The sequence below is a fragment of the Capra hircus genome, chromosome 1, assembly GCF_001704415.2.
Source record: "Capra hircus breed San Clemente chromosome 1, ASM170441v1, whole genome shotgun sequence".
In the NCBI taxonomy this organism is placed as follows: domain Eukaryota; kingdom Metazoa; phylum Chordata; class Mammalia; order Artiodactyla; family Bovidae; genus Capra; species Capra hircus.
Window position 1 is genome coordinate 40,364,803 of NC_030808.1, and position 24,343 is coordinate 40,389,145.

General features: G+C 36.4%; 1 protein-coding gene across 1 annotated transcript in view; it reads left to right on the plus strand.

Annotated features, from left to right (window-relative positions):
• EPHA6 (EPH receptor A6) overlaps positions 1-24,343 on the plus strand; it is a 970,250-nt gene that overhangs the window by 578,666 nt on the left and 367,241 nt on the right. The window contains exon 6 of the mRNA XM_013972057.2: positions 20,788-20,912. Coding sequence (XP_013827511.1) covers positions 20,788-20,912 — 125 coding nt within the window. The remainder of the gene's footprint in view (positions 1-20,787; positions 20,913-24,343) is intronic.

Genomic DNA, 24,343 nt, shown 5'->3' on the forward strand with positions numbered 1-24,343 from the left:
TTTTTCCAGTGGTCATGTATGGATGTGAGAGTTGGACTGTGAAGAAAGCTGAGCACCGAAGAATTGATGCTTTTGAACTGTGGTGTTGGAGAAGACTCTTGAGAGTCCCTTGGCCTGCAAGGAGATCCAACCAGTCCATTCTAAAGGAGATCAGTCCTGGGTGTTCTTTGGAAGGAATGATGCTAAGGCTGAAACTCCAGTACTTTGGCCACCTCATGCGAAGAGTTGACTCACTGGAAAAGACTCTGATGCTGGGAGGGATTGAGGACAGGAGGAAAAGGGGACAACAGAGGATGAGATGGCTGGATGGCATCACCGACTTGATGGACGTCAGTTTGAGTGAACTACGGGAGATGGTGATGGACAGGGAGGCCTGGCGTGCTGCGATTCATGGGGTAGCAAAGAATCAGACACGACTGAGCGATTGAACTGAACTGACTGAAAATCACTACATATGGTGTCTGCAGCCATGAAATTTTAAGACGCTTGCTCCTTGGAAGAAAAGGTATGACCAACCTAGACAGCATATTAAAAAGCAGAAACATTACGTTGCCAACAAAGGTCCATCCAGTCAAAGCTTTGGTTTTTTCAGTAGTTGTGTATGGATGTGAGAGTTGGACTTGAAGAAAACTGACCACCGAAGAATTGATGCTTTTGAACTGTGATGTTGGAGAATACTCTTGAGAATCGCTTAGACAGCAAGAAGATCCAACCGGTCCATCCTAAAGGAAATCAGTACTGAATATTCATTGGAAGGACTGAGGCTGAAGCTGAAAGTCCAGTACTTTGACTACCTGATGTGAAAAACTGACTCAATTTGAAAAGACCCTGATTCTGGGAAAGATTGAAGGTGGGAGAAGAAGGGGACAACAAAGGATGTGATCTCTGGATGGTATCACTGACTCAATGGACATGAATTTGAGTATGCTCCAGGTGTTGGTAATGGACAGGGAAGCCTGGCGTGCTGCAGTTCCTGGGATCGCAAAGAGTCAGACACATCTGATCGACTGAACTGAACTGAACTGAACAGCTACAAATACAAATCAAAAACATATGTATCAAATTAATAGATATGTGAAAGTGAAGTCGTGTCTGACTCTTTGTGACCCCGTGGACTGTAGCCTACCAGGCTTCTCCGTCCATGGGATTCTCCAGGCAAGAATACTTGAGTGGGTTACCGTTTCCCTCTCCAGGGGATCTCCCTGACCCAGGGATTGAACCTGGGTCTCCTGCATTGGAGGCAGATGCTTTAACCTCTAAGAGATAAGGAGGGGAATCATGGGTCACTCCTGCCATGAGGGGAACTTGCCTTTTCTCTGTGCAGGGAGTCAGGTCACTGAGCAAACAAGACAGGTAGGGTGACTCTTAAACCCTCCAGAGACTGGCCTAATTAGTAAAGCGTTTAGCACAGCCAATGTGGAGACTAGAAGTAGGGTTGGGACGGCAGGCAGGTGGGAGAGGCAGGAGGGCCAGGGGGCAGCTGAGTGGGAGGGCTCACTCACAGCAGTCCTGGTAGGCCTTGACCACCTGGGTGAACTCCTCCAGCTCCTTGGCACAGTTCAAAATATTCCCATTATTGAAATTTGTCTTTTTTTAAATCATTTTTTAATTGGAGTATAACTGCTTTACCATATTGTATTTTCTGCTGTATAACAATGTGAACAAGCTTTAATTATACATCTATTCCCTCCTTCTAGAGCTTGCCACACAATCCTTCCCCCACTCAGCCCCTCTAGGTCATCACAGAGCACTGAGCTGAGCCCCCTGTGCTAGACAGCAGGCTCCCACGAGCTGTATGTGTTACACATGATAGTGCGTATAAGTCAGTGCTACTCTCTCAATTCATCCCACCCGTTCTTTCCTTCCTGTGCCCACAAGTCTGTTCTCTACATCTGTGTCTGTATTCCTGCCATGCAGATAGGTTCATCAGTAGCATTTTCTCAATTCCATAAATACAAATTAATATGCAATATTTGCTTTTTATCATTCTGACTGACTTTTCTGTATGACTGTCTTAAGTTCAACTATGTCACTACATATGACCCATTTTTCTCCTTTTTAGGAATATTCCAAAAATATGAGTAACATTCCAAAAATATGGAATGCTTCATGAGTTTGCCTGTTATCCTTGCACAGGGACCATGCTAATCTTCTCTGTATCCTTCCAGTTTTAGCATGTGTGCTGCTGGAGCAAGCACAAAATTGATCTGTTACATCAAAGTCAGAAAACCATGAAAATAATTATAGTAAATGACATAATTCTAAAACTATTAAGGACAGAGGTACATATATTCAAGGTAACACTCAAAACACTTAAATATTTTACAGCTTAGGCATTATCCAGATTGAAGAGTGCTGGCTGTAAACTATTGTGATGGCCATGATATTGTGTACCAACTAAAATACCATCATTACAATGCCAAGTATATTTCCTTGTTTTCCTGTCACTTTACTTAAAATAACCTAATACAACTTGAATATTCAGAAATTATGTGTTGCTAAATTCCAATTTTAGTTTTTAAAATTAATATTACATTTTATGCATTTTCATGTATATTACATGATTATGTTAGTATTAAGAAAACAAATACTACTTGGTTGTATGAACTCACCATGCAAATATGTAGACTAAAATTTTTTTTTATCTACACATTGTTTCCCCTAGAAATAGAATTTAGGGAAAAAAACACTATTATTTAATACATCATGTTGCATTTTAAAGAAATATAAGAGTGTGGCTAAGATTTACATTATTGATAATGAATTATACTACTTAGATCATTTTTAGCTTAAACAGTCTTTGCAATCCTATTAACTTCTTTAATAAATTTGGAGCAATGCCATTTGGCTTGTTAACAAAGTAGTCACAAATATCAGTGGGAAAAATTGTAGCATATGCACTAAATACTTTTGAAGCTACTATGAGAACATGAAGTAGAAATTATGAGCTAGCAGCCAATAGGAGAAAACACAGGCTTTTTTCTACATGCAGTCACGATTTGTAAACAACAATTACTAACTAGAGAAAATGAGAGCAAAGCACAGAGCTCAACCAGGTGTTATTTTATGTAAGTGATTTACTCTGTTATTTGATCAATGATAAGAACAAAATCACCCATATCCTCAGGAAGCCATGAATGTTTCAAGGCAGCTGTGATAGCACCTGGATACTTGTCCTACGCAAAGACTATCTCCATCAAGGAAGAATCAAGATTTATTCATCTCGGCTTGAACCAGAAACAAGGCCAATAAATCTGTTGTTGCATTGCATTATTTCTTTAATGAGAGAACAAAGGCAGGTTTACAGTCCTATTTATGGTGAATTGGCAGGAACACACTTGCATCCTCTTGAATCTGTGTGACAGGATCATCCAGCATTCCCCCGAGTGGGCAGCAGCATGAGTGCTTTCTTCTGCCTTTCTATACTTTCTATAAAAGCACGCACACACATCTTAAACGCACACATACACGCTCACACTCATGCACACTCACTCATATGTATACGCACACATTCACATACTCTCACGCACTCATACACACGTGCACACACATACAGATTTACATGTACACACGCCATGCATACTGTTGGTAAGGAAGAAATTTTCTTCTCCCTTCTATGTTCTTCTGGCTGATCTAAAAATAAAATTGACCTGAGACAGACTGACAAGAAAAATCAAACAAAAGTTTGATAAAATGTATTAATGAGCGATAAAGAATCTGCCTGCAGTGCAGGAGACCCAGGTTCAATCCCTGGATCAGGACGATCCCATGGACTAGGAAATACTCCAGTATTCTTGCCTGGAGAATCCCATAGACAGAGGAAAAACCCAGGAAATCTGAGTAACTCACCAAAAAAATGATTGAAACCTTCACCTTAAACACCATTGTCAGCCAAATATTCATACACAAGAGTATGCTGGAGTAGTGATTTGGGATTCCAAAAAGAAAAAAGGAAATTCATAGGAAAGCATTTGTTTGTTGTGCCATACAGAGACAGTGGGGCACAGAGAGGATCTTGACAAGCCTGATAAGTTTGTCCCACCACATCTAGTCCATATTCTTTTCAGGTATCACTGGTGATATCTGTATTCAAGGAACAGAACCTTTACATAAATTCTTTAGACAGCTAAGAGGGACATGAAAAGAAAGGCTTCCTGAGTCTTCTGTTTCGTAAAAATAATCAGCCTCTTCCACTAAGCATGAAGTCCTCCAGATCCATGCATGTTGCTGGCTCAGTAATAATTCACTGTTTATATATCACATCTCCTTTATCCATTTATCTGGTGATGGACATTGGGTGATTTCCATAACTTGCGTTGTTTTCTTTTTTGTAAATAATGCTGCTATAATTTTTTGGGCTCCAAAATCACTGCAGATGGTGACTGCAGCCATGAAATTAAAAGACGCTTACTCCTTGGAAGAAAAGTGATGACCAACCTAGATAGTATATTCAAAAGCAGAGACATTACTTTGCCGACTAAGGTCCGCCTAGTCAAGGCTATGGTTTTTCCTGTGGTCGTGTATGGATGTGAGAGTTGGACTGTGAAGAAGGCTGAGCACTGAAGAATTGATGCGTTTGAACTGTGGTGTTGGAGAAGACTCTTGAGGGTCCCTTGGACTGCAAGGAGATCCAACCAGTCCATTCTGAAGGAGATCAACCCTGGGATTTCTTTGGAAGGAATGATGCTAAAGCTGAAGCTCCAGTACTTTGGCCACCTCATGTGAAGAGTTGACTCACTGGAAAAGACTCTGATGCTGGGAGAGATTGGGGGCAGGAGGAGAAGGGGACGACCGAGGATGAGATGGCTGGATGGAATCACGGACTCGATGGACGTGAGTCTGAGTGAACTCTGGGAGTTGGTGATGGACTGGAAGGCCTGGCGTGCTGCAATTCATGGGGTCGCAAAGAGTCGGACATGACTGAGCGACTGAACTGAACTGAACTGAAAGATTGTATGTATGTATTTTCAACTTAGTGTTTTCCTGTCTTGTTTTGTTTTTTCAGATATATACCCATGCGTAGAATTTCTGGATCATATGGTAAGCTTCCCAGGTGGTGCTAGTGGTAAAGAACCTGCCTGCCAATGCAGGAGATATAAGAGACATGGGTTCAATCCCTGGATCAGGAAGATCCCCTGGAGAAGGGCATGGCAACCCATTCCAATATTCTTGCCTGGAGAATCCCATGGAAGGAGGAGCCTGATGGACTACAGTCCATAGGGTCGTAGAGTTGGACACAGTGGAAGCAAGTTAGCATACACACATGAACTCATGACAGTTCTGTCTTCAATTTTTTGAGAAACCTCCACACGGTTTTTCATAGTGGCCACACCAATTTAAATTCCCCCAGTGTACAGGAATTTGCTTTTCTACACATCCTCGCCATTATTTATTTGTATTTTCTTGGATGTTATCCATTCTGACATGTATGAGGTGGTGTCTCATTGTGGTTTTGATTTACATTTCTCTAATAATTAGTGATGTTGAGCATCTTTTCATGTGCCTTTTACCTATCTATACGTCTTCTTTCTGAGAAGGGAATGGCTACCCACTCCAGTTCTTGCCTGGAGAATTCCATGGACAGAGGAGCCTGACAGACTATAGTCCATGGGGTCACAAAGAGTCAGATATGTCTTTTCTGGAAAAATATCTATTCAGGTTTTCTGTGTTCAATCATTCAGTCTTGTCTGACTCTGCAACTCCATGTACTATAGCCCACCAGGCCCATCTGTCCATGGGATTTTCCCTGGCAAGAATACTGGAGTGGATTGCCATTTCCTCCTCCAGGGATCGAAGATGCATCTCTTGCATTGCAGGCCGTTTCTTTAATGGTGAGCCACTGGGGAAGCCTGTTCAAGTCTATGTGTGTGTGTTAAGTAGCTTCAGTTGTGTCCAACTCTTGGCAACTGTATGGACTGTAGGCTCTCTGTCCATGGGATCCTCCAGGCAAGAATAGTGGGTTGCCATGCCCTCATCCAAGGGATCTCCCTGACCCAGGGGGATTGCATTTCTTATGTCTCCTGCTTTGGGTTCTTTGCTACAAGCACCACCTGGGAAGCCCTCTTCAGGTCTACTACCTATTCTTAATCAGATAGTTTGTTTTTTTATATTGAAATATAGGAGCTGTTTATGTATCCTGGATATTAAGTCCTTATCAGTGGTATTATTTGCAAATATTTTCTCCTGTTTAGTGGGTTGTCTTTTCCTTTTGTCAATGATTTCCTTTGCTTGTAAAAGCTGTTAAGTTAAATTAGATCCCATTTGTTTATTTTTCCTTTTATTTATTTTGCCTTAAAAGACAGATCAAAACAATATTGCTGCAATTTATGTCAAAAAGTGCTCTTCTTACGTTCTTTTCTGGGATTGTTATTGTTCCAGGTCTTATATTTAGGTCTTTAATCCATTATAAGTTTATTTCTGTATATAGTGTGACGAAATAGTCTAATCTCATTCTTTTGCTTATAGCTGTCCAACTTTCCCAGCACTACTTACTGAAGAGACTGTCTTTACTTCATTGTATATTCTTGCCTCCTTTGTCATAGATTAATTGACCACAGACACATGGATTTATTTCTGAGCTCTCTAGTGAGATAATCAGACAGAGTAAAATAAATATTCTTTGTTATAACTTACATGTGAAATCTTAAAAAAAAAAGATAATACAAATGAATGAATGTGTATAACTGTAGATCAAATAAAAAAAGAAAGCACAGCCTAAAAGTTGAGCATTATGTTTTGTTTGGCAGACACTCTTAGGACTGTGAGCCCAGGAAAAAGCATCTCAATGCTGAGACTGCTCAGAAGAGGATTGGGGAAAGCCGGGATATATGGGAGTTTTTGCAACTAAATCAGGTAGTCAGACCATTAAAAGACTACTGTTAATGAAAGAAAACCAGGTTTCTAAAGGAATTTAGCACTTTTCTATGGCTGGAAAGATGCAAGAGTCTGGACTCACTGAAACCATTCCTTTGATATGCACCTCAGCTATCTGGGGCCAGTATCCTGAGTTTTCTCAGTGCACAGTTGGGATGGCTGCAGCAGCTGACTGCTAGATGGGCTTGGCAGTGGGCAGCCCGCAGCCCATTTGTCTCCATCCTGAGTTTCCCTCAGGGCTCACCTTCTGGGCAGCTTTAATGTAATGACTTGATGGCTGCAGCATCTTTTGTTTACTGATATGGCAGACAACATTTTAGTCATGATAAAAAAAACAGGAACTGACTCACAGATACATAGAACAAACTAGTGGTTACCAGTGGGGAGAGGGAAGTGGGATGAAGGACAACATAAGCATACGGGATTAAGAGATTAAAATTACCATGTATACAGTTAATAGGCAGCAAGGGTATATTGTATAATGGAGGGAAATATAGCCATTATTTCATAATAACATTAAATGAAGTAAAATCTAAAAAAATATTGAAACTAATATATTAGTCTTTTTAGGTCTTCTGCCCATTCTTTAATCAGGTTGCTTGGTTTTAAATCAACTATACTTCTATTAAAAAATTAATAACCAACCTAAATTAATTCTTAAGCCAAAGAAATACATTTAGGTTTGCAAATTTTGCTTCTGTACAGCAAATATATGCTTATACAAAATTATGAATATAATTTTCACTCCCCCAAAATAATAGAGAATAAAAAATCAAAAACAGCTTTTTTAACATTGTACAGCTAGATTATATAGATTTATAGAGCTTAACATTACAACCTATAAAAATCTGTGGGATTCGGCAGACTTTTACTGATCAAAAGTTGTTAAACTGTGGTGAGGAAAATTGAGAGCTCAGTTCAGAAGTTAGAACAAGTATTGGAATGATGAAAATAGAGTTAGAATTAGTGAAAAGGCAATTGATACTGGGAGTACTCAAAATCAGTTGTCAAATAACTCAGAATATTTGGGGCTTTGTTTTATTCCTCAATCCATATACGTTTTTCAGTTGAAATGGTGAAATAATGGGCTTCCCAGGTGGTTCGGTGGGTAAAGAATCTGCCTGAAGTGCAGGAGACACAGGAGACATGGATTTGATCCCTAAGTTGGGAAGATCCCCTGGAGATGGCATGGCAGCCTAGAGGAAATGACAACCCACTCCAGTATTCTTGCCTGGAGAATCCCATGATCAGAGGAGACTGGCAGGCTATAGTCCATGGGGTCGCAAAGAGTTGGAAATGACTGAATGATTGAGCACATTATTATTCTTATATGTTATTATTATTTTCTTACATTAATTCTACTCTTACAGAATGATGGTTATACACATGATGTATGTAAATAGATAGTGTTTGCATGGTACCATAATGGATATATAAAACAAAACCTCCGAGGCCAGGGCAATTGTCTGATAAGCCTTGAAATGAGATTTAAACAAGTTCTGAATAAAGGACATATTTACATGCAAAGTTTCTCATGTCTTTGTGTGGCACTGTACCAGGTCCTGTGGGAGCTTTAGATTTTGAAATATGGCACAGTGACATAGTCCCTAAGGTACAGTCTTTAGTCTGGAGTCTACGTCCTATCTCTTACGTACCTGTTGTTTCCAGTTGTTTCCAGTCTGATCCGCATTTCTCAACTTGAAAATGAAAATAGTTCTACTTACAAAGTTTCAGTGTATTTCAAAGGTGATTTAATGTATGTGAAAAGCATGGGAAGTTGAAAAATGAGCTACAATATATTATTTATTCTATAAAGAGGGCTTGCAAGAGCTTACGATAGAGGCAGACAATTGCTAGTGTCATGTGGAATAGACAATAAATGTTTTAGGAATTCAGACATCAAAATCAATTTCGTTTGCAGTGATCAAAGAAGTCTTAAACAAGTCTGGGTTCTGTCTTAAGGGAAAAAAAGGTAATCACTGCTATTTTATCTTATGAATAGAAGTCCTTATATGTGAATCTCTCTTCTAAAATTCCCAAGTTTATCCATGTGTTGTTTCACAGCCAAAATGTGACTGAAATTTTCTGGTTTGTTTATGCACCTTAGGGGTCCAACAGCGTAGAAAAGGATCTTTTCTTTCCCCTTCTTGAAACTTCTAATAAGCAAATCCATAATACTTTTGAGACTAATTTTCACAAAACTTCTTCGTTCAAAATACTTTTGAAGCCAGTGGCTTTAGCTAGCTTTGTCTGCAATTTTGTGTCATCACATAAACTCAAGGATGACAGAAATATATAGCAAGACTAAAATTTAATGACTCTTCCATAAGCTACATGTGTTACTTCATAGTCATACCTTATAAATATATTCATATTTAGCTTCAACTTTTTGAATTTATTAAAATTTTGAATTATATTTTTGAAAAAGTTTTCAGAGTATCACATCAGTTAAGACTGAGATTATTTAGGTTCTTTGAGATCATATTCTTCTTAAATCAGTTTATTTTTTTTAAATTATGGGTAATATAATAATTTGTCAATGTAATTTAAAAATCAGAAACTATTGGACAATTATTAGGTTCATTTCTGTTTTGCTCTTGTTAACTTCTACTTTTCTAAGTGAACATGGTAAACAACTATTAGTAACTTAACGCTGTCATAGTTGATACATAATGTGTGTGTGTGCATATGTATGTGTTTTTAGAGAACCCACAGTTCAGTTTTATCCAGATCAAAGAAAAGAGAAAGTTTTGATCACACTGGAAGTGACTCAGCTAGAGGTTTGGAATCAGTACTCAAACAACAGGTGCGATGAGGACAGTATCCTCCTATTTGTCTAATATCAACAATTATAAACAGAGTAGCGCAAGCAGCATTTGGAAAAGCCCTTTCAGTATTACAGTGGCAGGCGTAACACTTCACTGGTCTCTCACCACTGGTTCTCTTTGCCTTCCTGGGCTGCTGCTTCTTTAGTAAAGTCATTTTTGATATTAAAATCTTGAGAATCTCCTCATGAGTTTTCCTCTTGATCATGCTGGCCACAGTCTTACATGTATAATATCAAGCAAATCTTTGGTGTTTAAATAGTCTGCAATCAGAGTAAGTTTAAAAAATGTTCCTTGGGAGACTTTCAGGTATTATGTGTCCCAGACAGGGATAACATCCCTTTGCTTTTCTTTGTTCTCATCATCCTCAGGAGGAGGGTCATCCCTGTGAGTATTTATACGACTGAATGACATTTTTAATTTTTTTTTTAAGAATATTGCTGAATTAAGATTTGGAGAGGAACTGGCCGTCATCTCATTCATGATCAATTCCAAATCTTCCAAAATAGTCTTGATGGATACATAACTTATCAATAGCTATACAATAGTCTCCTGGATTGGAGAGATCCCCTGGAGGAGGAAGTGGTAACCTAGGCCAGTATTCTTGTCTGGGAAATCCTATGGACAGAGGAGCCTGGCAGATGACAGTCCATGGGATTAGGAAGAGTCAGACCTGACTTAGTGACTAAACAGCAACAGCAACATACAACAGTTACACAGTTTAGTTGCATAGCTTGTGGGCATTTACTATTTTAGAAATATTTTGAATCACACCATGTATATTGTTTTGCATAGTGCTTTTGTGGCTTTAAATATTACACTTATTTCCCCATGCCTATATGTCTACATCATTTTTAAACAGCTTGATAGAAATCTATTGTATGGATTTCTTTTAAGAGTCTGAACATTTTTAAGTGTAGCAATAAAATGTGAAAATAAAACTTTATTCATTATATTATTCTAAAATTTATATTTTTGTAAGCTTTTTCATTTAGCTGCTTTCTAAATATATGTTAAAATGATTTTAGTCATTTATTATAGATAACTTTCCTGGTCATTTAATAGAAATTTTATCTTTTATGATAATATTTAAGTTGGCTGACTTTTTCCTATCCTGGAACATGATGCAGAATTTTTGATGAATTGACTGAGGCCCAGAAGTTACAAATCATATTCAAATATAACTAGGATATTATATTTTAAATCTATTTATGTTACAGTTTAATTGTTTACAGTTTAAATGATACTACTTTTGCTCAGAATTATTACTAAAAACCAATTCTTAATTTTAATATAGCAAAATGTTATGAATTGGGAGATTATGTGAAGTTAAGATAAGACAGGCTTCCCTTATAACTAAGTCAGTAAAGAATCTGCCTGCAGTGCAGGAGACCCAAGTTTGATCCCTGGGTCAGGAAGATCCTCTGGAGAAGGAAATGGCAACCCACTCCAGTGTTCTTGCCTAGAGAATCCCATAGACAGAGATTCCTGGAGGGATACAGTCCATGGGCTCGCAAGAGTCGGACACTTCTTAGTGACTAAATCACCAAGATGAGATGTGACTAATTATTGATTTTTCTCTAGGGCCAGGTGAACTTTCTGAGATTTGGGTGGATAGTATATGTTAACTTCCTTAAAAATAATGATACAACATATATATTTTTACTGATACTTGACAAGTAATGATAAGGTCAATAGAATCTCAGACTGGTATAATTTGAGGATATTTTTTACCTTTATATTTCAAATAAACTGCATTTTAGAGCATCTTCATATAAAGTTTCCCAAATGCTTCTGAAATGATATAGTAGTTGGTAGAGGTATATGGTGTTAATTACTGAAAACAGCAGGCTCACAATATACTTAACAGTGAGCACATTAAATCAGCCAGTCATAAGGCTAATAAAATAGAAATTAAAAAGGCCAGTTTATGCTGAAAATAAATTTAAAGTTGATGCTTCTGATTTTATTCTGTATATTTAAGAGCTGATAGTGCTTTGTCATTTTGACTCATTATTAATGGTGATGTTTCATTGTGGCCTCTGCAGGTAGTGAAAGTTTTTCGGGCCAATATATCCACATATTTTTCACTAACATATTGTTAAGCCACGTACAAGCTTCATATTGGCATGGCAGGAATAAGTAGAAAGACTGTACAAGCTTTGTGTTGAAGGATGTTAATTTTTCCCTTGGGAAAAACTCTTGAAATTCAAGGCTAGATACTTTTTTAAAAAATAGACAAATTAATTCTGAGGAAAAACTAGAAAAAAATTTGTCCTATATCACCTGTAACTTAAGGTGGTAACAATCAGAAAGAGAAAGATCCCATCCTTTTCTGGTAAGTAACATAGAAAAAAGAGAACACTGACATTGTATATTAAATAAGAAAAATCTATAGGATCAGAGTATCCAAAATATTTTTCAAAGGATCAGATCAAATAGTTTTTAAAAGTAATATATCAGATGAGTTAGGTATTAAATAGATGACTTTTTTAATTAATCTATTTTTTTTATTGAAAGACAATTGCTTTACAGAATTTTCTTATTTTCTGTCAAACCTCAACATGAATCAGCCATAGGTACACATACAACCCCTCCCTTTTGAAAGTCTCTCCCATCTCCCGCCCCAACCCACCCCTCTAGATTGATCCAGAGGCCCTATTTGAGTTTCCTGAGGCATACGGCAAATTCCCATTGGATATCTATTTTACATATGGTAATGTAAGTTTCCATGTTACTCTTTCCATGTGACTCACCCTCTCCTCCCCTCTCCCCTACTCATAAGTCTATTCTCTATGTCTGTTTCTCCATTGCTGCCCTGTAAATAAATTCTTCGGTAACATTTTTCTAGATTCTGTTTATATGCATTAGAATACAATATTTATCTTTCTCTTTTTGACTTACTTCACTCTGTATAATAGGTTCTAGCTTCATCCACCTCATTAGAACACATAAAAAGATGTTCCTTTTTATGGCTACGTAATATTCCATTGTGTATATGTACCACAACTTCTTTATCCATTTATCTGTCAATGGACATCTGGGTTGCTTCTGTGTTCTAGCTACTGTAAATAGTCCTGATGGTACTTGCACAGAAACATAAGTATAGATGAGAAAGAAGGAATTAAAAAAAAAGAGGTTGATAGATAAGCAAAGGGAAAGAGTTAGTTCTATTTGTACTAAAAATCAGCACTAGGGTCAGGACTGAGGTGAAAGTTATAGGAAGCAAACAATGACTCCATATGTTTTATCAATTAAAGAGTTTTAAAAGACAATGGATAGCTTTGTGAAGTATTTTCTCTATATAGTACTCTGCGAGGCACTGCACTTTTTATGTAGTACTTTGTGAAGTACTATGCTCTTTATACTTCACAAAGTACTACATAAAAAGTGCAGTGCCCCCACTCCAGTACTCTTGCCTGGAAAATCCCATGGACAGAGGAGCCTGGTAGGCTGCAGTCCATGGGGTCACTAAGAGTCGGACACGACTGAGCAACTTCACTTTCACTTTTCACTTTCATGCACTGGAGAAGGAAATGGCAACCCACTCCAGTGTTCTTGCCTGGAGAATCCCAGGGACGGGGAACTTGGTGGGCTGCTGTCTATGGGATCGCACAAAGTCAGACACGACTGAAGCAACTTAGCAGCAGCAGCAGCATGCTCTTTATATACTCTTTGTGAAATACTACACTGCTAAAGTAAGAAGTGGATACCCAGCTATCAGAAATACATTGAAGTATTTTCTGCATTGATGATAAAGGTATTAAATTGCTTATAAGATCTATTCCTATATTGGGATTCTATTATTTAACATTCACCATTAAGATTTTCACTGTCACAAACACATGTTCATAGGAGTGTTCCCTGCCCAAATCTCTCTTTTTCATCTAAACTCACACACACACACATGCAGGTAAGCATATCCCAATAAATAAACCTTCATTTACACAGTATGCTCAATAGATGACTGAGAATTAGCAACATTTGATCTTTAGGAAAACACCTCGTGACCCACGGTGTAAATCTTGATTACATGCTAAAAATAGACATATTTGTGATAACCTACAATGTAATTTGATTGAGGGCAGGAGGAGAAGGGAGTAAAAGAGGATGAGGAGATTGGATGGCATCACAGACTTAGTAGACATGAGTTTGTGGAAACTCAGGGAGATAAAGAAGGATGTGGAAGCCTGATGTGCTGCAGTCCATGGGGTCACAAAGAGTTGGACATGACTGAGTGACTGAAAAACAGTGTAAAATTGAACAGTAGTAAATTTTAACAGTAAAATTGAACAGTAGTGTTTGATATTTTAAAATTTCAAGAAATAATCAACTCGAAGACAATAAGGATACTTGTAACATTGCCTCATTTCTACTGGTTTTGAGCAGGTATTTACAATAATGAATAGAATTAATTTTAAGAGAAAGTATAGCAAAAATGTTAAATTTTCCACTTCTTTCTTGACATTCTGCATTAATACCAAAATTGGCTTTCTCATTATATCATTAAACAATTGCTCACTTCTCTGAGCCTCAGTGTCAACAACTTATGGAGGCAATGTCTTCCCCATAGATTTATGACAATGTAATAAGAAAACATACATAATATAAATATTTAATAAAAATTGATTAACTCAGTTAAGAGCAAAATACTTAACTAAAATAATTCACTGTTTCTTTCAGTTCAGTTCAGTCACTCAGTCGTGTCTGACTCTTTGCGACCCCATGAATCACAGCACGCCAGGCCTCCCTGTCCATCACCTACTCCCAGAGTTCACCCAAACTCATGTCCATAGAGTTGGTGATGCTATCCAGCCATCTCATCCTCTGTCGTCCCCTTCTCCTCCTGCCCCCAATCCCTCCCAGCATCAGAGCCTTTTCCAATGAGTCAACTCTTCGCATGAGGTGGCCAAAGTACTGGAGTTTCAGCTTCAGCATCATTCCTTCCAAAGAAATCCCAGGGCTGATCACCTTCAGAATGGACTGGTCAGATCTCCTTGCAGTCCAAGGGACTCTCAAGAGTCTTCTCCAACACCACAGTTCAAAAGCATCAGTTCTTTGCCACTCAGCTTTCTTCACAGACCAAATCTCACATCCATACATGACCACTGGAAAAACCATAGCCTTGACTAGACAAATCTTTGTTGGCAAAGTAATGTCTCTGCTTTTCAATATGCTATCTAGGTTGGTCATAACTTTTCTTCCAAGAAGTAAGCGTCTTTTAATTTCATGGCTACAATCACCATCTGCAGTGATTTTAGAGCCCCCCAAAAAATAAAGTCTGACACTGTTTCCACTGTTTCCCCATCTATTTCCCATGAAGTGATGTTTCTTTAGGTATCTCCATATAAGCATAAGAAAGCAAAACTTTTCTAAGTGTGAGTAAGATCTCTTTTGTTAGAACTAACTCCCGTCGTACTTTTATTTTCATTTTTGTTACGTAGTTTTGGGGAAACTACTTGAGATTCAAAAAATGTAGTAATCAGAAGGGTTTGTATGAAAACCATTTTCAAGAATGTGGTAATCTATTCACTGGTCATTTATATTGAAGATCAAAGCTAAGATTTTTGAAGACTTAAAAAAGGATGTATATCAGAAACACGATTCTGCTGAAGGCTATACTGAATAGGTAATTGTTACTCAAGAAGCATTGGTTGAGTCTTCACATCTTTCAGTTAGCCTCTGATCTGACAGACTCCAGAAGATATTATTTTCCTGACTATTTCTTTCCTTCTCTAACTTTTTAGAATCAGAAGTAAAGATCAATAGTTGTCCTTTTGTGTCCTAAAATCAGTGTGGAGGAATAAATGTATTTTCTGCTTTGTATTGGTTGATACTGCAGAGGTTTCACAATATGCCAATTCAGATACTATGTAAACTTGAATTATTAAGACAAATTCATTGGATATATCCAAAGCAAATGCTTTAGGTTTCATGTATTGAAACCTTATTTTAAAATGAAATTCTGTGTAATGTTGTTCTTCTCTGAAAACATAAAATGCAGCGTTTGATGTGTATTGACTTGTAAATTGTTTTCTACATCCTCTGCTCTCAAACTCATTAAGTGTTTAAAATGTGTGATTAGTAATATTGATATAGCTTTTTTCAAAAGCACTATGGTAATAACAGTATGACACAAAATTCAAATTATATAGAACAATTTTCTCTCTAAAATAATTTTAACAAAATCAAAATTTATGCATAAAATGTTTGTACATAAAATGTCAGAATTCTGACAAAACAATATTTTAAACTTCAAAATCAATCATTAGAGGAATGACTTGATAAAATAGCAACACAATTGAATAGTAGCCATTAAAGTAAAAATTATGGAAAATCTTTTAAAATATAGAGTAGGATTTAGAATATTTGTTTAAAATAGAATTATCTAGAATTATGTATATTTCAGTTCAGTTCAATTGAGTCGCTCAGTCGTAGCTGACTCTTTGCGACCCCATAAATCGCAGCACGCCAGGCCTCCCTGTCCATCACCAACTCCCAGAGTTCACTCAGACTCACGTCCATCGAGTCACTGATGCCATCCAGCCATCTCATCCTCTGTCATCCTCTTCTCCTCCTGCCCCCAATCCCTCCCAGCATCAGAGCCTTTTCCAGTGAGTCAACTCTTCACATGAGGTGGCCAAAGTACTGGAGTTTCAGCTTCAGCATCATTCCCTCCAAATAAATCCCAGGGCTGATCTCCTTCAGACCAACTGGTTGGATCTCCTTGCAGTCCAAGGGACTCTCAAGAGTCTTCTCCAACACCACAGTTCAAAAGCATCAATTCTTCAGCGCTCAGCTTTCTTCATAGTCCATCCCTCACATCCATACATGACCACTAGAAAAACCATAGCCTTGACTAGACGGACCTTAGTCAGCAAAGTAATGTCTCTGCTTTTGAATATGCTATCTAGATTGGTCATAACTTTTCTTCCAAGGAGTAAGCGTCTTTTAATTTCATGGCTGCAGTCACCATCTGCAGTGATTTTGGAGCCCCCCAAAATAAAGTCTGACACTGTTTCCACTGTTTCCCCATCTATTTCCCATGAAGTGATGGGACCAGATGCCATGATCTTTGTTTTCTGAATGTTGAGCTTTAAGCCAACTTTTTCACTCTCCTCTTTCACTTTCATAAGAGGCTTTTGAGTTCCTCTTCACTTTCTGCCATAAGGGTGGTGTAATCTGCATATCTGAAGTTATTGATATTTCTCCCAGCAATCTTGATTCCAGCTTGTGCTTCTTCCAGCCCAGCGTTTCTCATGATGGACTCTGCATATATGTATATTTAGCAACTGTTTAAAACATAGATGTTTACATTTGAAAAGAAAGTAGGAAAGTGAAGTTGCTCAGTCGTGTCCGACTCTGCGACCCCATAGACTGCAGCCTACCAGGCTCTCCATCCATGGGATTCTCCAGGCAAGAATACAGGAGTGGGTTGCCATTTAAGGAATGAGTGAAAGTGAAGAGATTTCAGATTTTATATAGATCTTACCTTGAAGTCCGTTTATAAGTGAATGATCTATGTACTTAGAGAATAGATTCTCTTAATTTTCTATTTTACAAAAGTATAGAAGAGGATTCATATAATTTAGGTGATGTGTCTGTACAATTAAATAACCATTGAAAAGCTGGAAATAGAAAAGATGGTATCTATATATTAACCAGTAGTCATTCTAAAATGCTGTTGGCATAATTGAATTTCTTATGAGTTTTGTATCACTTGAACTTGAATGCTAAATAATTATGAGACAAAATATAAGACACTGGTAACACTGCTTTGTGATATTGTACATTAAACTGAAAATTAACCATAGCATTGTATACATGAAAAGGACATTTTCAAAATTAGTAACGAATTGATATACTTTTATGTACTTTTGTGTCAGGAAGCATTTAACAGGAGGCTTCCTGTGTGCTGTTTTGGATCTGTCAGGAATTCTATGGTCCTTATTAACTCAGGAATTAAGAGGAGAGGCAAGCCTCTCCAGGGGGCTGAGGAATCCAGGCATTTCCTTCATTAGTTTTTCTATAGGGTGGTAAGTACCCTCTTCCTTCTTGTGAACCATATGGTAAAAGTGATTGTTTACAACTCTCTCTCTCTTTACTACGGATGCCTGTGTTTTGTAAGTCTGGAATTTTAATCTTTATCTTTGCTGAGAATAACTACCTTGTAAGACAGTATATATGCCCATACCGTGTTGATTAAAACACCTTTGCTCCATCAGAGCTTTGGTCCCTGTGTCTTTCTCTCTCTGCGCCTTCACCCCATCGAGAGGGCGCCTGGGGCCTCTGTGAACAGAGCAAGCCTGGTGCCGGGGCTTTATTGGCTTTCTGTGTAAACAAATCAGCCTCTTTCTCTCTCCTTTACTTTCTTATCAGTCCACTCTGGACCACCAGGTTGCCGTCCATTAAAGGACCTCAACACTTTAGTCAACTTCTAATTTGTATTATTCACATTAAAGTTTTAGTTTTCCCATAAAGCACCATTTAATTCATTATTATACTATAATTCCAAGAACATTAATGCATTTTCAGCAGGAATTAATACCATAATTGACTAATGGTAGTTTATTAGTAGTGAATATGACTCAGTATATATACCTAATGAATTTTCAGAACATTTTTTTATTTACCATTTTATATATTTCTATTTTAGCTTATGGCACAAACTTCTATTACTTAGCAATTTCTGTAATTATCACTCATTTTAAGAAAATATCTTAGTACAGCAATAATACTGTCATTAAGCAGCTGGAAAGAGTTTCAAATATAGTTTCTAAAGTACTTAATTTCTTATGAGAACCAAACTTGTCATTCTCACAAATTTAAGAAAGTAGTTTATCCTTAAGTTACAATGACAACTTGGAAAGTAAATTACCACATTTAATACTTGAGTCTCTCTTAGAAACTAAAAAAAAATTTCATCTTGATCATAAAGGATCAGTTTCTTCAATTCCTGTTTTCAACTGCATTTAGTACATGTGAATGGATTTTTGAAAATGAACTGGAAAGATACATGTGTTCATAATCATACTAATTCAAGTTTACTAGTATAGGGTTTTTACTTACCTTCATTGGTCTGGAAATTTCTGAAAATGAACTGGAAAGATACATGAGTTCATAATCATACTTCTAATTCAGGTTTATTAGGATAAGGTTTTTATTTACCTTCATTGGTCTGACATCTGTATCTCTATTTTCCCATAGGAAAAATAAGTCCTAGTTCTCAATAACAGCAATGTAATTACTCATTTGATTTGTCTCTTAATACACACAAACACACACACACACACACACACACATTCAGCATTACAATACCAGTAATACTACTTGTAATATCATTATTAAAAATAGTTCAATAATTTTTGCAGTGTATTTTTTTTATACTTAGAATATGTCCCATTGGGATGTAGGTTAAGTAACTGTCATTTAATGTCATTTTAAGTAGTTCCTCTCAGAGGAACTTTGCTTTCAACTCAATACACAGATTTCTTTCTTTTAATCTTTTGAGATTGCTCTTTCAGTGTTCATTTGTTTTTTATTATTTATATTCAGAGATGATTGTCTTCTAACCCTGTAGTGACCATCCTAGCCTCCTATCCTCTAAGGGTAACCATTGTTACTAAATTTATTCTTAAATTTATCCTAAGACATTTTTTTCATACATTTTTCTCCACCTCACTTTTTTCATTTAAAAGTAAATTCTGAAATAAATTCATTCTAGTATTTATAGACGGTCACAATTCCTTTTTACAGTTTCATAATTCTCTGGTGAATGTAGCATAGTTTTTTTAAACCAGTCCCTTATTGATGGGCATTTAAATTGTTTCCAGGCTTTACAAATAAATTTCAATGAGTAGTCTTGTAAATATGTCACTTCGTATTTGTGCAGTGTATCTTTCAGTAGATTCCCAAAAGCCGAAGTGTAAATGAACATATAATTTGCCTTAAATTGTTGAATTTCCCTTTATAAGGATTATGTCATTTTGCATTTATACCAACAGCGTATTAAAGTCTTTTCCTCACAGTCTAGCCAACAGAGCCTGGTGTCAAGTTTTTGGATTTTTTTGCCAATTTAAAATGAGAAATGATATCTCAGTATATTTAGTTTGTATTTTTTAAGACTGAGTTTTAGTTCTCTATGTAAAAGTTCCTTTTGTAAGTAATTCAAATATTTAAGGATGAGAAGTATTTTGTTAGATAAAGAGCCTACAGTGTATACAAGATTACTTTAGGTTAAGACTAAATTGTTAAGATAATGTTATATAGAAAAAGAAGACAGACATGATTCAAAATATACTTCATAAATTAAATATTTCAGCTTTAGTCAAAAGTCATAGAAACCTTGCAAAGAAATGATCCTCTCATGGATAAGCCAAAATATGCTGTAGTTAAGTTTGCAATGTAACTTCTATAAAGTACTAAAATTTGATAAAGTACTAACTCTTGAAAGAAAGAAAGCTTATAAGTGATCATGTAATTGCAGAGGATTTTCTATAGTAGTCTTAGTTTTGAGAAATTATGGAAGTCAAGTCTATTATACTTCATATTATAGTTCAAAACCAAAGCCAGTTAGGAAAAATGTTGTCCTCTAACAGAATCGGAGATAATGTGTTATGGTCCTTATTCTTGGACTATCTGAGTTTTTCCTTTGTTCCCTAATTTGTTTCTGCATGCGTGTGAGCTAAGTTGCTTCAGTTGTATATGACTCTTTGTGACCCTCTGGACTGTAGCCCACAAGGCTGTTCTGTCCATAGCATTCTCTGGGCAAGAATGCTGGAGTGAGTTGTCATGCCCTTCTCCAAGGAATGTTTCCAACCCAGGGACTGAAGGGGATTTTTCCAACCCAGGGATCAAAGGGAATTTTTCCAACCCTGGGATCAAACCTGCATCTCCTGCACCTCCTGTACTGCAGGCAAAATTCTTTGCCACTGAGCCATCAGTGTCTAAATAAATTTTAATATTTGGATTGAGTAAAGTAGATCCTGATTATCATATTAATCTGACATCAATAATTAGTGTCCTCTTCACCAAGAATTGTATTTTTGATTCCTGCCAATTAATTCTTGGTTATTTTCTTTCTTTTCAGCACCTTCCCTGATAGGTATGGTAAGAAAGGACTGGGCATCCCAAAACAGCATTGCCCTATCATGGCAAGCACCTGCTTTTCCCAGTGGAGCCATACTGGACTACGAGATCAAGTACCATGAGCAAGTAGGTCTTATCTGGAGCTGCCTCAGAATGTACATGTACATATGTATGCATATGTATATCAAGTATATTGTGATAGAATATTATTTTACTCTAAAACCTGTTCTTTTTGGCCTAACTTCTTACCTACTATGTCTTTAAATATTCTCCAGTATACTGTAGTGCTTATAATTTCTTAATTAATTTGTCTTGTTTTATATCAGATTAAGGTAGAAGACACAGGATGTACATTTCTATCTTCACTTACTCTAAGGAGTTTTACAATATAGTGAGAGATTGTATTCATCAGCTTACAGTTTAATGAATATAATGTTATCTCTAAAACTCACTTCAGAAAAAATAGTAAAATGGAATTACCATAATCTAAAACAAGTTCAGTGGGCCATATCCTTGCCAATGAATTTAAAGTTATAGTCTGCTAAAATCTGTAAAGTATGATTAAAGGTATAAATGAAAATAGCTGATGAATTTAAAACTGTCTTTCCATTCAGGTCAGGTGTTTTATAAGGTAGCAAGATAAATCTGGTTAATAAATCAACTCTTAACTTCAGTTTCCATTTCTGTCATTAAAATTCTCAATTACTATATTTTCCCAAATTATAAACTTCCTTAGTTTTATGACAGTCACATGTCTTCTTCGTTTATGCTTTCTCCCTATCCCTCACCATTATGATATCATTGCTATAGATGTTAAGGCAGAACATAGAGTCAATTCTGATAATATGTCCCATTGGGCTGATACTAACCTAGAATATTGATAAAGTGAGCATTACATTTTAAAATATTATGTAAAAATTAATTCCCAGTGGTATCTTAAGAAAGAACTTGTTGTGTTTCTATAACTTACTGGAATCAAAGGAACATCACAAATAAATGTAGGTTCCCTATGAAGAAACGCAGGGCAAAAAGAGAAATGGTGGAGAGTTCTAACAAAATGTGGTCCACTGAAGAAGGGAATGGCAAACCACTTCAGTATTTTTGCCTTTAGAACCCCATGAACAGTATAAAAAGAAGAGAAATAGAAGTCTATATTTTTCTATTCTATTGCTTCTGAGCAAATGTAAGTTTGAAAAGGGGAGAAGTAACTCAGTAGCATGATTATATTTAGTACTTTCAGAATTATGTGGTCAGTGAAAGCTATCATTATTATCAACTGACATGAAAGAATCAATAGCCTAAGAAAGGAGGAATTTACTCAGTTTAATTAGATTATAGATTCTATACGTTGGCCTGGCCAACTTGTGCTCAGAAATCCTGTTGGTCTATCCTTCCAAATATTACAACCTATGGTATCCTGTCACAGGAATATACATATTTTTCTGTCCATTAATTTAAATATATCATATACTCAAATAATTGTTTATTTAAAAAGCAATGTAGACATTTTTAAGAAAATTTTCATAATAAAAATATTTATTTTGTATTATAAAGGTGATATTTCGTACACAGAAGATGACTCTTATTCTATAGTCATTTTTGCTTCATAAATCTGAAGATGAAAATGACTTATAATATATCCAGTTAAAGAAAAATTGTGCTGATTCTATAAGAAAAGAACCATATTCATCCAATTGGAACTTTAGAAATTAATAATATCCTGAGAGATGGCTACTGACATAATATCCATGTTTTAATAATAGAATAAATAATATTACAAAAGAGTTTATTTTATAAGAAAATGGCAATGATCCATTGCTAATGAATTTAATGTGGAGTTGGAAGCCAAGGATTCCTAATTCATGTTCTGACTCTGACTCTAATGCTTGTGGTCAGGAAAAAGTCTATTAATCTCCCTAATAAGACTTCACATTTACAAAAGGAAAATAAAGATATCAACCTTTCTAGTGTGTGGTAAAGATTAATTATAAACAGATCTAAGGATGGAGAGTATACGAATTCAGTATTAAATATCATTTAAGGAAGCATTAGAGAAATATTTGGCCTATACATAATACAATATAGAATCAGAGCATAGGAATTATGTACAAGCTAAATAAAAATTATGATGTCCTCATATATAAATATATAAAATATTGGCAACCAGTCAAGATGTTAGAATATCAAAACTCTCAGAGAGAATGTAAAATGATTGACAACATTAAAATTTTTCTCAACTGTGACGGCAGATTCTTACTATAAGTTTCTCCTCCCAAGAATCATTTTTATAAAGCTTATAAGTAGAGTAACTTACAATAAAACTCTTAGTTATAATTGCTAATATCATTCTTTATTAGGAATCTAAATATTGTTCAGTAATAAGAACAAGATACAAAGCAGAACAGGTAAAAATGAGCCTATTTGGGGAACACAGATATTCCCCCATATATTTATATTTTTGTATGATTATATTAACATATAGACTATGGAATGGAAACATACATTCATTTTAGGTGTTATTTATTTTGTTAGAATGGGATGAGTACATAGATGGAGGCAAGAAAGAGAGAGCAAGGTAGCAAACATAGATAAATATGGATGGATAAATGGATAGATGGATGGATGGATGGAAGAATGAGTAGATCCTAAATAGCTTTAGTAGTTGTCTTAGATCCAGTTACTCAAAGACAAACTCTGAGATGGGAATTTGTGTACAAGTGATTAATTAAGAAACCTCCTAGGAATACTGGTAAGACAACAGAGAAACAGGACCCTGAGGAAGATGTGAATCAAATTCAGAGTGAGCAAGGAGAGGTCTTGAGTCTAAATCACATCTCAGAGTTCATCCTATGGCGACAAAGAAGCTGAGCTTCCATCAGGCTTTAGTCAATCATTGACAACAGGTTTTGAATGGACATTTAGGTATGGTATTCAGTAAACAGTCATAGGTGCTTCTGGTTCTCCACTGTGGTTCCACAAGCCCAAGTTTAGGTGTCTAAAGTAGATGGAAGGCATAAGCCTTTAAAAACAAAACACACAGCAGCTGGGGATGGGAGCAGAAACAGGTAGAGGTGATCCAAGTATATCTCCTGACACACCAAGTAATAGCTAAGGCACCTCAGTGCTCAGTGAGCTATGATCGAATTTTACTCTTCAGCCTGTCGTGATATCCACAGTCTCCACAGTCTTTAATATTGATGCCTCCATCTTTGATTTAGGCATTTCAACTTTACATTTCCTTTCAATCAAAGATACACTGTATTTCTAACCTTAATTAATACACAAATAATCAATATTTATACCATTCTTTGAATAATCTGTGCTGTTTTAAGTTATTATCGTGTCAGGAGAATTACTTTGTAAATTAGAAGAGAAGTTAAGCAACTTCCAACCAGTCCATCCTAAAGGAAATCAGTCCTGGGTGTTCATTGGAAGGACTGATGCTGAAGCTGAAACTCCAGTATTTTGGCCACCTGATGCAAAGAGCTGACTCATTTGAAAAGAGCCTGTTGTTGGGGAAGACTGAAGGCAGGAGGAGAATGGGATGACAGAGCATG